The 14,501-nt window shown below is 37.6% G+C and overlaps 1 protein-coding gene and 1 long non-coding RNA gene across 3 annotated transcripts in view; both read right to left on the minus strand.

Annotated features, from left to right (window-relative positions):
* Nucleotides 1-7,565, minus strand: part of LOC126399150 (adhesion G-protein coupled receptor F1-like) — a 74,702-nt gene extending 67,137 nt beyond the window's left edge. Inside the window, exons 1-2 of the mRNA XM_050058979.1 lie at nt 7,512-7,565; nt 1,238-1,344 (exon numbers count right to left, since the gene is read on the minus strand). Coding sequence (XP_049914936.1) covers nt 1,238-1,344; nt 7,512-7,518 — 114 coding nt within the window. The 5' untranslated portion in view covers nt 7,519-7,565. The remainder of the gene's footprint in view (nt 1-1,237; nt 1,345-7,511) is intronic.
* Nucleotides 7,566-11,442: 3,877 nt separating this feature from the next.
* LOC126398886 (uncharacterized) lies at nt 11,443-13,102 on the minus strand. 2 transcript variants are annotated; one of them, XR_007570823.1, is made up of 3 exons: nt 12,950-13,102; nt 11,797-12,311; nt 11,443-11,546 (listed from the first exon to the last, which is right to left on the minus strand). It is a non-coding gene; the product is annotated as an uncharacterized LOC126398886 (long non-coding RNA). The 2 variants fall into 2 exon arrangements; XR_007570822.1 differs by having other exon boundaries at nt 11,488-11,671.
* Nucleotides 13,103-14,501: the final 1,399 nt, after the last annotated feature.

Raw genomic sequence — 14,501 nt, forward strand, 5'->3', positions numbered from 1 at the left:
ATGTCGTACAGAACAGATCAGCATAATAAACAGTTTTTGTAACCAACCAATTCTTGTTTGGGGGATTTTCACCCATTCTTCCTACAAAATTTTAATGATGATGTTTCGGTCTGGGGACATCAAGATGTGTTTAGGATCACTGTCCTGTTGTAGAAGCTATCATCTCTTCATCTTCAGCTTTTTTTACAGATGGTGTGATGTTTGCTTCCAGAATTTGCTGTAATCTAACTGAATCCATTCTTCCTTCTACCTGTGAAATGCTTCCCGTGCCACTGGCTGCAACACAAGCCCAAGGCATGATCGATCCACCCCCGTGTTTAACAGCTGGACAGGTGTTCTTTTCATTAAATTCTGTGCCCTTTTTTCCCCCAAACATACCATTTGCCCACAACGTGTCCAAACATTTCAATTTTAATTTTAGCAGTCGACAGGACTTGTTTCTAAAATGTATCAGGTGTCAGGCCTGTTTAGATGTTCCTTTGCAAATGTCTGGCGCTAGGCAGCTGTTTAGAGGAGCCCATTGGTACAAGGTTTCAGGAGTCAGAGTATTGATAAAGCTTTGAAATTTGCATCACCTGGTCTTTCCTAATGATAACTGTGAACAAGCCAGAGCCCTAACAAGCTAGTTATGGTCTGAGACCCTGGTAAAAGTTGTCTGAGAGCTCAAATGTCTTGAGGTGCCCAATCTTTTGCTTGGGGCTCCTTTCTTTTTTTCCACTTGAAAATTGTACAAAACAAATATAATACACGAACCATGTTGAAAAGCATGTTTCATCTTTAACTCCACGCCGTTTGGACATCAGTTCATCTTCTACTTATTTAACTATTCACAGTAAAATAAATTTTGACCAGGGGTGCCCAAACTATTTCAAGCCACTGTAAAGTCTGTTGATACTATCAAAATGTGAGAGCCCGGCATCGCCAGACCAATTACGAGCTTGCAGATTGGTCTGCTCCCAAGGTTAACCATGTGACTCACCCATTCTTTTTACTCTGGCTTGAGTGTGAGTTGAACCCATTAGTTCCTGGAATAATCAGTTTTTCAAAGGATTAGTTGAATTGTACTTCTCTTTGTCTACATTTAACAGTAACTGTAACTAATGTCAATTATTAACTAAACATACTACAGTGATATATCTCATATGTTTAATGAGGTAGTCAAATCACACCAGTTGCAGTATTTCATGGTAGAACACCATACCCTTGTGTGTTAGGTCATATTAATTATGACTCTTACCTCAAAGAATACATTCAGAGATTCTCTGTATCCCCAGTTCTTCAGAGTGGAGTGTATAACTAGAAGAACAACCATGTATCCCAGTGCTTTTAGAAACGCCATCCCAACTAGAGAGAGAATACAAGCAACACAAATTATTACTAAATCAATCACAAGACATGCATACCTTGGAGGTGGGGAAAAAATCAGCTAATACAGCATGGCACTGCTGTATTTTGCATGGTGACATTGTATTGATGTATGGAGGCCAAGTTACATACTATTTTTGGAATGAGAATAATAAAATCAATCGCTTCTTTGTCCCACTAGATGCTGTTGTTTTTTTTCCTGGTGAGGTCAGCAGAAGTCTCAGTCAGCATTTGGCAGGAAGTTCATCAAAACAAAAATGGAGGCAGCAGACAAGGAAATCAGAATTGCAAAAAAAAACCCAATAATAATAAAATGAAATGTCTGGACTAATTTTGGATTTTTTAACACAGAAGGAAAGGAGGACTTGGATATGACCCTTGATTTGCAAGCAGTGTCATATGAGAATAAAACACTTTGGGAAAACTACGATCATGAGGGCTCACTTTCCACTCCACCATCCAGAGACAGAGAACTGGTGACTGCTACATACACGATTTAATACAAAGTCACACTGGAGCAAACATTGCAGACCTCCTGCAAAACGCAACACAAGAATGGGGGATTGCCAACAGAAACCTTGTTGCTGTAACAGACAACACCTCTAACATGGGTGTTGCTATCCAGTTAGCGGGATACCTGCATGTGAAGTGTTCCGCTCACGCACTTAATCTGGCCTAGCAGAGGGCGTTAAGTTTGCCAACAGTTCAGTTTGTCAGGTGTATGCAGCATTTCTGACAGGTTTTATGATGGTGTTGGTCAGTCTGTCTGCTTTGGATCACATTTTGCTGCAATACAGATGATTAAATTCAAATGAAAAGACTGAAAACGTTATATCATGAGGTAAAACTGATGCTAACAAAGTTTTCCTTTAAGTTACGTAATTTTCTAACTTAATATTCATTGGCAATGAAATTGTTGTGCCTTCAAAGCATCAAGTTGATTTAATATTTGCATATAACCAATTATCATTATCATTATCATCAAACCATTGCTTATTCAGGGACAGTTGACTAGCATTAAGCTTTCTAATGCCCTTAGTTCATATTCAACAGGCTAGAGGGATACATAGCTATATATAAGAGCAATTGCAATACAATGATGAAAAAAGTCCATAAAACCAAATAACAAGAGACAATGTCTAGCAGGAATTACAAGCAGCAATGAAAATAGTAAAAAGAAGAAAAAGTTGAATAACAAGAAATAAGTCTGTTGAAATGACATAACAACAATAACAACAGTGAAAAAAAGAAAATCATGTCTGTCGATTAACCAAAGCAGGAACTCTGTATAGCAACCATATTATCTAGCATAAAATTTAAATTATCTAACAACACATAACTGTATAAATTGAAAACATATAATAAAATATACCTAAGAATATATATATAAATATACCTATGTGTATATATATATATATATATATATATATATACATATATATATAATATATGGGGGAGACCACAGAATAGCAATCATTTTTCAATAAAGTGTAGGAAATAAAACAACTAGTTAGTGAAATCAAAATCCCGCGTTGCAAACAGAATGGGTATTTTTTGTCTTGTGTTCATTCACAATGGTATGAATCACTTTTAAGAAACATAATGGCTGACACACAGTCATTTTATTCCAGAATAATAACAAGCAACAATGGGTAGAATTAAGCCCTGTTTCCACTAAACGCTTTGGGTGTAGTACCTTTGGAACCAAAAGTAACCCTTCAGACAGGCGTTTCCACTGCAAACAGTACTCTAAAATGCGAGCAGGGTTGTTGTCACTCACTGCTTCATCCAGCACTCACTGTATTTCTTCTAAACCTATGACACAGATGGAAGTCTGCACCTTGTTTATCATCCACAGCATGAGGTTGCACGCCGACATTTTTAGAGCAAACTAGAACAGGCTGGCGTGAGAGTTTCTCCTGATGGGATATTTAAAAATAGCAGTTTTGTTCATTTAGACCTTCTCAGTCAAGCACAGGGGTTTGGTGTTACTGTAGCCCCCAGGAACGACGCTCCACAGCGCTTTTTTTCCCCCTCCAGTTGAGGATTAGAATATATGCAGTTCACATAATCTGGTCGAAATTCATATATATTCTTTAACACTTAAAGATCCACTAATTTCTAAAAGTGTATGTCATCCACAACAGTCATTAAAAACTGATGGAATCAAATCATCAAATCATACAACTAAATGTTCCACCTTAAAAATTGCCAGCCATTGGCTAAGTGAATCAAGTTATTTTGAAACTCTATTGATTTTGTGCTGTTTAATTATTATTGTTGTTGTTATTATTATTATTATTATTATTAATATAAATGTTTTCAAGAATTCCTGTGAGAACGTACATGGGGCTTTAATATCAGTTTCCATTATTTGTGCTTTCCCAAATTACATATTCAGATTCAACTAGAAAAGCACTCAGAGAGTGCAGACCTCTGCCAAGTAGATGATATTCCCTCCCCCTCTGTATCAGATTTTGTAGCCTGCATCACAATTAGGTTATTTGCATCACTATCATTATTAGGTGATAATGATAAACTGTAAGGTGTTATTTGAAGTTGTGCTGGTAGATAAACTTCCTTCAGAATGTTCCCAGAAAGCCAACAATTCCAAAAATGTAGCAGGCCAACCTTTGAGATGCTACCATCTCATTGGCATATCTTCACTGTTATGCATCACTGAATATGAACAAAAGCTTTACTCAAAGATGTTTTTTTTTTTGTTTTTTTTTTTTTAAACCAGATTAGCTTGTTGACTTGTTTGAATCTAGTTTCCTGGTGTCACTTGTAATCCAGGGTTAAATTGAGTTTTAAATCAAACCTCCAAGGCAGTACTTTAACCCTCAGATATCAGTCAACATACATTATTTAGACTATATAGTAACAAGCAACAAGCTCCAACAGAGCTATAAACTCCCACATTTTTATCCAGTCAGTTTTCTTGACTTTTGATACCATTTAAAAAAGAAAATACAGGGATCATTCACGCAAATCATGCATATATCATATAGAAGAAATAACCTCTCTCCAAAGGATTATACAGTCTTTTCTCTTTAGAATGAAGTTCATAGGCAACTAATTATGCACAGTATTGGGGATGTTTTGGGGGATACATAATGTCACATACTGAACATGAAAAATGAAAATATTCACTTTTTTTTTTACGTTTCAGGTGTTTGTTACTACAAATTTGCTCAAAACAATGGAAGTGTTGGAAATGTTTAGGTGACTAGAACAACTTGGTTGAAAAACTGCAGGAATCAAATTTATGTGTCAACACAGGTTCTAGTACGAGACAGGACCAGGATTCCAGATCTCCAGTGTCAATAAGAAATACACATTACACATTCAGTTTCACCCCAACAATCAGTTCTTTATGACCGACTTTGTGACATTAAGAGACGAATGGATCAAAATGCCAACAAATACAATTAAGAAGTATTTCACAACTGAAAAGATGGTGTTTTACAAAACTGGGCTGTCCATGTAGTAGAAAGATGCAAAGACATTTGAAATTGGTGCCACATGACCAGACAAAACAGAGGAGGCCCTTCACCCTAGAGGTCGCAGCTTTTGACACGTATGAAACCAAAAGTCAGTGTTATTTTAACGTAACATGTAACTTACGTACCTATATCCCATTGTTGAAATGTAACATTATGTAATTTAAGGATGGTTGTTGTGCAGTGACGTTTCTTAAGTGAAGCATTTACAGTGTTCATTTTGTCATCTATTTTAGAATTAGTCTTAGTTTTTTTTTTAATCTTTAAACTAATCCAGTTAGGCTAATTCATGTATCAGAAATTAGAATGAAGTTGACAGATTGTATAAGAATTTCATTTAGACATTTTTTTTTATAACTACAAATAATTCATACACACAAACGGTCTTCTCTCCAGCAGTACTGGACAGGTTTAAGGGTGATTTACCAGCGCTTACTTACTGATCATCATTTGAAAAGCTCAACATGTCTCTATATATGCTCTCAAAAACTTTGAAGCCACAAATAACTAATCTGAGACAACTGGGATTTGTACCCAGGTTCACTCTAAACTTAGACTTATCCATCTCACTGTTAAGAAGCAGAAAAATAACGTAATTAACTTCTGAATTCTTTCTTAATCTGCAACATCTTAGTCTGGAGTTTTAAACTTGTGTCCTCTCACAGAGTTGGTGATTAAAACTACACTTTCAACTGATCTGAGTTCAGGCTGCTGCAACTAACTCATTTGACAAATCTATTCAGCAGCTCCACCATCCAAAGTCAGACACTGATTTTTTACTGCTGAATTACAGCTTACAAGTCGCATTTACAACTGAAACTGCTCTGGAATGTTTTTGCTGGCTACCAAAACAACCTGGTGCAGACTGTTTACTGGAGTTTATCAGCCTGTCACTCATGCGGTATTTGAACATAATTACAAGCACGGCCATTCTCGGCTCTCAGTGTGCGATAGTCCACCACTAACATTTTTGTCACCTCTCATCTCCTCAACAAAAATGAAACGTAGATTTTGTCTTAGTTTTTATTGTCAAGATCTATTTTTAGCTTTCATCCTTGAAAAAAAGGGTTGCTGATGAAAACAAAAGTTTTCTCATTAAAGTGGGTAACTTTAATCTTGATTCATATTTCATCAGTGCTGTCCAGTTTGACAGTTCCACTGCAGTCCATAAGCAGTGACTGACATGACTGACAACTGGTCTCTCTGAAATGACCTGTCATTGCCCAAAGTTTTCCATCACAGGCTAGATTTTCTAAAGCCTGACAACAGAGCCAAGCGGACTAGGCCCCCAGAAAGAGTAGTGGGCTTTGAAGCCAATTTTTGTAGAGGCCAAACAGTGGTACTGCAATTTTCAGGGTCCGTCACAAGATTCCCTGCAGCTCCCAAAAAAACTATTTTCCTACAGACTTATATGACCAAAGCAACAACTTTTTTTATATCACACTGAAGTATCACAACATAATGGCAAGAGGCAATCCCATTGCTGCATTTTATGTAAACTGTGCTCAAGCTCCTCCTATAAAATCTACATCTAGTGTTTATTAAGAAAATATAAAAATCAATAAGTTCCAATTATTCCCTTTACATTCAGTAAAGGAATCACATGCTTTCATTTGTTAAATAGTAAAATGGCTTTGGTTTTAAATGTTCTTTCACAAGAGTAAAGACTATCCAAGCTACATCAAATCTTTTCTGTCTCTACAGTCAGTGTTGTAATTTAACAAGTAATAACACTTTGTTACAGTAGTTAAGTAACTTTTTGGAATATCTTTAATTGAATTTATATACCTCTGCAAACTTTTACTTCTACTTTACTTTTACTATGGACAGATGAATGAATGACGGAGTGGTAGGGAAGAAAAACTGGATTTTGTTCTTTAAATCCTTTAAAGTTGGGAAAAAAAACTATTTACTTACTTATTACTTACTTACTACTTACTTATAACACTACTTATAACCTATACTTATAACGTGTTACTAGGTAACACGTTATATTACCTGTATTTATAATATGTATTTATCATGTTCAGTATGTTTCCATTAATACACCTGCAGCATCTACAATGTACCCCGTTCTGCTTCTGCGCCCTATGGCACCCTAAAGCAGCGGGGATACGGAGCTGGCCTCCCGTTAATTTTTTTTTGTTTCTGTGCTTATCTGCTGTGAAACAATACTGTATGACCCTCATCCATTTAAAATGAACATACATTCTTCTGAGCTCATTTTGGTCAATGTAACACAAAAGTAAATTGATTTATTATTTTCAAACGAAGGTAACTAGTAATATATAATATATTACATTTTGAGAGTAACTTGCCCAACACTGGGGGTGGTGTACATCTTAAGAAGAAATAAACTTCTTTATTAACAGCATTTACATCTATTTTTACTATCAATACTTAATTACATTTAATACCATAAATTACTTTTGATACTTAAGTACAGTAAATATCTAAGACTTTCACTTAAGTATACTAATAGGTGACAGTCTTTACCTTTAAGATATCTGTAGTTTTACTCAAGAATGGCTTTCAGGAACTTCATACTTAGTATGCTTTAAGATTGCATGAAAGCATACTAGGTAATCAGCCACCTGTATAAGATAAAAGTGAAGTTTTAAAATGAATAATATATTTGTTTACCTCTCATTGTCTTCCAGCTTCCAAAATGGGCTGTTGTCAGGAGTGGATGATCATTTTACTGTACACCTCCCGATGCAGACACCAGTATTCAAACATGTTCAAAAGGCCATCAGTCAGCTTCCTGGAATACTGAGTCACACACCTGTCTGGCAAATTAAGTGACTGGATTCTTGGCACAAGTCTAGATACTTGGTTGATTGGAGCATTGTGAATGCAGTGTCTTTTTTTTGTGTCTACAAATGTACGTCAGAGCCTCATGTGTCTGTCAGGTGGTTGTGGTTTGGGCTGGAACCCCTTTGAAATGGTTAATTCTCTTTTTTGTACTGATTATGTTTTCAGTAAAAGGGATGTGCCAATAAAGACATATGTAACTCTGTAAGGTTTATTTGCTTATCATATACTCTCATAAACACATTTAGTCAAAGTCTTACATTTACAAATTTTCCTTGAGTGTTTTATGAATGACATCAGTTTAGAACAGTGTGAGGGTCCAAATCATATCTTGTTTATTCGCATGTTGTTGTCAGGTGTGTCAAAAGCAGCACTAAGGAAAAGCACAGATACACTTCAGTGTGTCAGATCTACCTGTCTTCTGCTGCTTACATCACAGGATGTCATGTAAAGTCAGACTGAAATGTTTTCAGGTATATTTTTTCAATTAGACATCCTTGACAGTTTACCTGATATATGATGCTCTTTCTTCTTCTTGCTTGTCTTGCTCCTCTTTCTTTACAGTCAATCCAAAAGCATTTGAGAAAGGAACAGCTATGGTTTTAGGCATGGCACTTTTACTGAAAAAGCCTTTGGACAGCTCCCAAATTAATGGGAGTAAGTAGTAATTAACAATGCAGTTAGGTGTAGCGGGAATCTAATTTCTACAAAAGAGGTTGAACACACCTTAAAGTTTTAAAGTTTATGAATAAGTGGACTAAATCAATGCACTCAGCTGAGTTATGAAACAAAAGTATTTGATGTCAAGACAGCACATTCAAGGTCTGGAGTGTAAAATTCAGTGGCATCTAGCACTGAGGATTGCAGATTGCAACCAACTGAATGCCCTACTGGTTAGAATTCCTTCAGTGTTTATTGTTCAGGAGGTTTTTAGCGGGAGCTGAATTATCCACAGAGGTCTCCTCCTCTCCAAATTTAACAGACCAGGTGATTTAAACAGGTAAAAACACTGAATAAAGCCCCGACATAAAAAGTTGTTTGGAAAAGCGTCATTTAAACTCTGTTTTTAGCCTCATTGTAGCCTGTAGCTCTAACTGCCTCTCTGTACACCACGCTCACGTGTAAAAACAACTTTTTATGTCAGGGCTTCAGGACACTTGGATCACTACGGACGAGCAGTATGGAGATATTCTGTGGTTTCAATTATGTGTTTTTGGACGTTTGAATCTGGGGCGGCGTAAGCCTCCATTAGGTGGAGTTGTGTTGCTACCTCCTTTCCCCTGGGATCTCCGCAAGCGATATGAGGACTCTAAAACTTCACCTGAGCCTTCCTCGGCATATGGGTGAGTAGATAATGGCTGAATTTTCATTTTGGGGTGCACTATCCTTTTAATCATGCAAGGAGACGATACGATTTACAGCAGCTAGTTTAGATGCAAAGTCTCTCAAGACTGATCAAGCTGGGTACACCTGCAAGTGGATATAACATTAAAGCGGCAGTAAGACACATTGTTGGTAACATATATGTATGCCTAAAACTCCATTTGTGTGTGTGTGTGTGTGTGTGTGTGTGCTTCATACCTATAGTGACTAGGGCGCCTTACAGTGTGCACTTGGGCCTATCATAAATACCTTACACCATTGCCAAACCAAGTTAGGATGAGAATGCATTGCTAGGGCCAGTGCTTGGCTTGTCCGCTATGGGCTACTGTAAAAACATGGTGGTGCAACACAGTGATCTCTATGGACGAGGACCTGTTCCCTGTGTAGGTATAAATGGTTAATTCTGAGATAATGAAAAGACAACAATTCTTATTTTCTGGTGATTATACACTAAAGAAAACATATTTATAATATTATTTTCCATGTCTGCCAGTATATCCCCCTAAATCCTACACACTGGACCTAAAAGAGACTCCAATTCAGAAAAAACAGTTTTACAGAGGAGGTAAGGATTTCTATTTACTCATTCAGTACTTGAGCTCGGAGCATCAGTCAGCCTCTTGTGGCCTGTAGTTTATCTGTCTCACTGTACATTAGGTAGATTTACAGCTGCATCTAAATGAAAACTCTAAATGCAAACTAAGACAACAAGCCTGAATCTTCACTTATAAACTGTATGCGACATAAATATTGATGTGAGTATTATTATAACCTTGCACCTTACTGTTACATTTATCAAAATGTTACCTCAAGTCACAATATGCCTACAGCAAACTGTTTTCATTAGAGATCTAACAGCACCCTCTTGTGGTCTTGCAAATAATGCCATCTCCAGAGACAGCAGAACACAGCACTGTATGGCAGCTGAAAGGGCAGATGTTTATGTTCAGGAGCAAAGTCTGAAAAAGTTGTGAAAAAGTTAAATTCAACAAAACAGTGGAAATGTAACAGGTGTCAGACTGAGATCCCATAAACAGATTAGGTAGGGGGAAACACGGTGGGACAAGGACGAAAGTTATGACTGTGAATGTCCAAGTGGGATGGGTGGGCAATAGGGGTGGTGGATGGGTCCAACAAACACAGACAGCCAAACCCTGTTCTTTTTTCCTAAACCTAACCATGTCCTTTTGTTGCCTAAATCTAACCATGTGCGTTTGTTGTTGAAGGAAAAGAAATGTCAATTTGCAGTGTAGTACTGACTTTGGGCCGGCTCTACTAAGGGTTTGCGTGTATAAAAACGTGTGCAAACTCATTGCACACGCAAACAAACTAATTTACTTACAGTACGCACTAAGGGTTGCCTCTTTCAAAGGTGCAAAATAGCGGTCTATATTTAACACGTGTCAAAGGGAGGTGCAAACGGTTTGTATGCGAAATTTCGCACACATGGCTGCGGTTATTGTTGCAAGAAGGAGACATTGAAACGATGAAAGAAGATGCAGAGAACCTATGTTTCACCCTCGTGTGAACATTTTTGGAATGAATGAGGAAACAATCAACCGCCACGACTGTCTGACAGGCCGTTTGGGTTTTTATAATGCAAATAACAGTAACACTTCATAAGTCAGCCCGCGTTTTAGAGTGTACCTCTCGCTCACTTTCCCGGGAGTTAGCGTATAATTCCCGGGAACTTACATGTACTTTCCCGGGAGTTAGAGCATAACTCCTCCCGGTCACTTACCACATACTTTCCCAGGAGTTAGAGTATCCCTCGCGGTCACTTAGCACATACTTTTCCGGGAGTTAGAGCATAATTCCTCCCGGTCACTTACCACATACTTTCCCAGGAGTTAGTGTATAACGACACGGTCACTTGGCATATACTTCCCTCGGAGTTAGAGTATCCCTTGCGGTCACCTAGCACATACTTTCCTGGGGGTTAGAGTATAAATCGTCACTTATGTAATTTCCCAAAACTTATGGTTTAATTTCCTTATATGAATCTGTATATGTATGAAGTGCAGTAAAAACAAATGCTTTTGCCCTTTGCTCATGGCAGTTGATTCAGTCACTTTTATGTAGCCTATGTGTCATCAGGCAATTTCACCCACACTCCAGGGTTTTAATATTTATGTTTTGTTTACATTTCATTGAATGAGTTTGAATATGAATATGTCAAGAAATGGGTCTATATTCTGCAAATTGCCTCATTAACGGGCAGGCTGGAGTACAAAGCAAACTTACCTCTGTCAAGTGCACATCTCTGGAAGTCTTGTAGTGCCATCCGAGGACGAAACACAAACAATACAGTAATGTAATAATATAGCCTACATATATCTTAAAATACACAATAATGAGTCATGAAAAGTTATAAAATGTTTTTATTATTTAATTACACAGAAACCACATGGTAAGTGCTGTTCTCAAATCTACAGCGTACTTTCACCAAAACTTACAGGGAAACTAGGCAGTACTTTCCACCTAAGTATATACTAACAAAAGAGACCGGGCTGGATTATGAAGTTTGCACTGTTTGCCCGTCCTTAGTCTGAAAGTACTGGGTAATTTTCCCAAAACTTACAGGGAAACTAGGCAGTACTTTCCACCTAAGTATGTACTGACAAAAGAGACCGGGCTGGATTATGAAGTGTGCACTGTTTGCCTGTCCTTAGGCTGACAGTACTGGGTAATTTCCCCAAAACGTACAGGGAAACTAGGCAGTACTTTCCACCTAAGTATATACCAACAAAAGAGACCGGGCTGGATTATGAAGTTTGCACTGTTTGCCTGTCCTTAGTCTGTAGCGTGGCACTCAGATGTTAACCCTTTAAAAACAGTTAGTTCAATGCTTCACAAGGTAACAATATTACCAGAAAATAATACAAAGACGAATCAAAGTGTCCCTGACAAAAAATAACAGAGTTGCACTGGTTGTCTTATTCAAGTTCAGTTTTGTTCCTTCTGTTATAAACTGTTCAGTTTAGTTTTAATCCTTTATTGTGACAAATGCACTTTTTAAGTTACAAGTCAAGTGGAAAAGGTTGCTGTGATACTACTACCACACTGGAGTGTGATGCTCAAGTGATGGAGATAGAAGAATGGATGGGCTCCTGCGGATAATAGGTGATCTTGATCCAACTCCTTGGGTCAAGGCAGAGATCAGGTTCATGGGTGGCTCGCCATCTCTCTCGTCAGGTAGAATCTCAAATCCACATGTAATTTTCCATAGGATCTCAAAAACCTCACCTGTGTAGAAACAGAGCTATTACTATTTTGCATCATCAACTTCAATTGTTTTATGGCCATAATCAATATCACATAAATACATCATAGTAACACAAAGTGAGCAGATGAATAACTTTTAACTGTACAGTTTTTCTCAGCATGGAATACTTTATCCTGTCTTTACATTTCACATCATGAATTATTAGCCTATTAATCCATAACTTGTGATTATTAAGCATATTAATCAATTACAAATAATACGTATTTCCTTTGAACTACAAAGTTAATGTTTTTAACCATTTGTTTAACATTTTTCAACTTAACTATGAATAACAAAATCATGTATGCTATTAACACACATATTTCGAAACTGTGGGCTACACCAGTACACACACTGTGTTACGCTTGACTATTCATCGTTAATAACATCCATAACCAACTGTAATAGTGCAAATGTATACAGTACACTACTAACACAAATACAAATGGCAACGACCTCGAGGCAAAACAACTGTAGCACTTTACTGTTAGGAGTAGGTCACAACGCCAAGTTAGTGTGGTATAACAGTTGGAGGGAAGCACACACTTTACACAGCGGTGGGCGCCGATATCATCTGCAGCACAAGCTAACATCACTACCTGCGTTAGCATTAACTCACCAAGACATTGATAAACGCGGTAAAACTCCCATCGCACAGGTCCTCGGTTCCTCCCTCACGTCTCCTGCGAGTATCTCGGAGTGTTAGCTTTGTGTTTACATCAACATTTCACACTGTAGACAATGAGTAATTTCACTCGTTTCTCTTTGTCATCTGCTCGTGTCATTCCTGCGCCTATGAGCACAAGCTCCTTGCTGAGAGGTGGGACTTTCCAATTTTAGCCAATGGGAAGTGTGCACCTCCCTGTTTGACCAATGACAGCTGGTCTAAGCACAGCAACTGTGATTGACACCTTATTTGATCAATGAGACTATGCCAGAGCGATGTAGTTAGACTGACAGGTAAAAACAAACAAACAAACATTCAAGCAACTTGAAGACAACTGAGGGATGATATGGGAATATTGTAAGAAATAAACTCTACTTCTCTGTAAGTAGAAACAAAGGTGTGAATGTTTGTTTGTTTTTACCTGTCTGTCGACAAAGAGAAACGAGTGAAATTACACAATGTTTACAGTGTGAAATGTTGATGTAAACACAAAGCTAACACTCCAAGATACTCGCAGGAGACGTGAGGGAGGAACCGAGGACTTGTGCGATGGGAGTTTTACCGCGTTTATCAATGTCTTGGTGAGTTAATGCTAACGCAGGAGCGATGTTAGCTCGTGCTGCAGATGATATTGGCGCCCGCCCTCCAACTGTTATACCACACTAACTTGGCATTGCGACCTACTCCTAACAGTAAAGTGCTACAGTTTTTGCCTCGAGGTTGTTGCTGTTTGTATTTGTGTTAGTAGTGTACTGTATACATTTGCACTATTACAGTTGGTTATGGATGTTTTTAACAATGAATAGTCAAGCGTAACACAGTGTGTGTACTGGTGTAGCCCACAGTTTCGAAATATGTGTGTTAATAGCATACATGATTTTGTTATTCATAGATAAGTTGAAAAATGTTAAACAAATGGTTAAAAACATTAACTTTGTAGTTCAAAGGAAATACGTATTATTTGTAATTGATTAATATGCTTAATAATCACAAGTTATGGATTAATAGGCTAATAATTCATGATGTGAAATGTAAAGACAGGATAAAGTATTCCATGCTAAGAAAAACTGTACAGTTAAAAATTATTCATCTGCTCACTTTGTGTTACTGTGATGTATTTATGTGATATTGATTATGGCCATAAAACAATTGAAGTTGATGATGCAAAATAGTAATAGCTCTGTTTCTACACAGGTGAGGTTTTTGAGATCCTATGGAAAATTACATGTGGATTTGAGATTCTACCTGACGAGAGAGATGGCGAGCCACCCATGAACCTGATTTCTGCCTTGACCCAAGGAGTTGGATCAAGATCACCTGTTATCCGCAGGAGCCCATCCATTCTTCTATCTCCATCACTTGAGCATCACACTCCAGTGTGGTAGTAGTATCACAACAACCTTTTCCACTTGTGACTTAAAAAAGTGCATTTGTCACAATAAAGGATTAAAACTAAACTGAACAGTTTATAATAGAAGGAACAAAACTGAACTTGAATAAGACA

The sequence above is a fragment of the Epinephelus moara genome, chromosome 12 (assembly GCF_006386435.1).
Source record: "Epinephelus moara isolate mb chromosome 12, YSFRI_EMoa_1.0, whole genome shotgun sequence".
Taxonomy (NCBI): Eukaryota; Metazoa; Chordata; class Actinopteri; order Perciformes; family Serranidae; genus Epinephelus; species Epinephelus moara.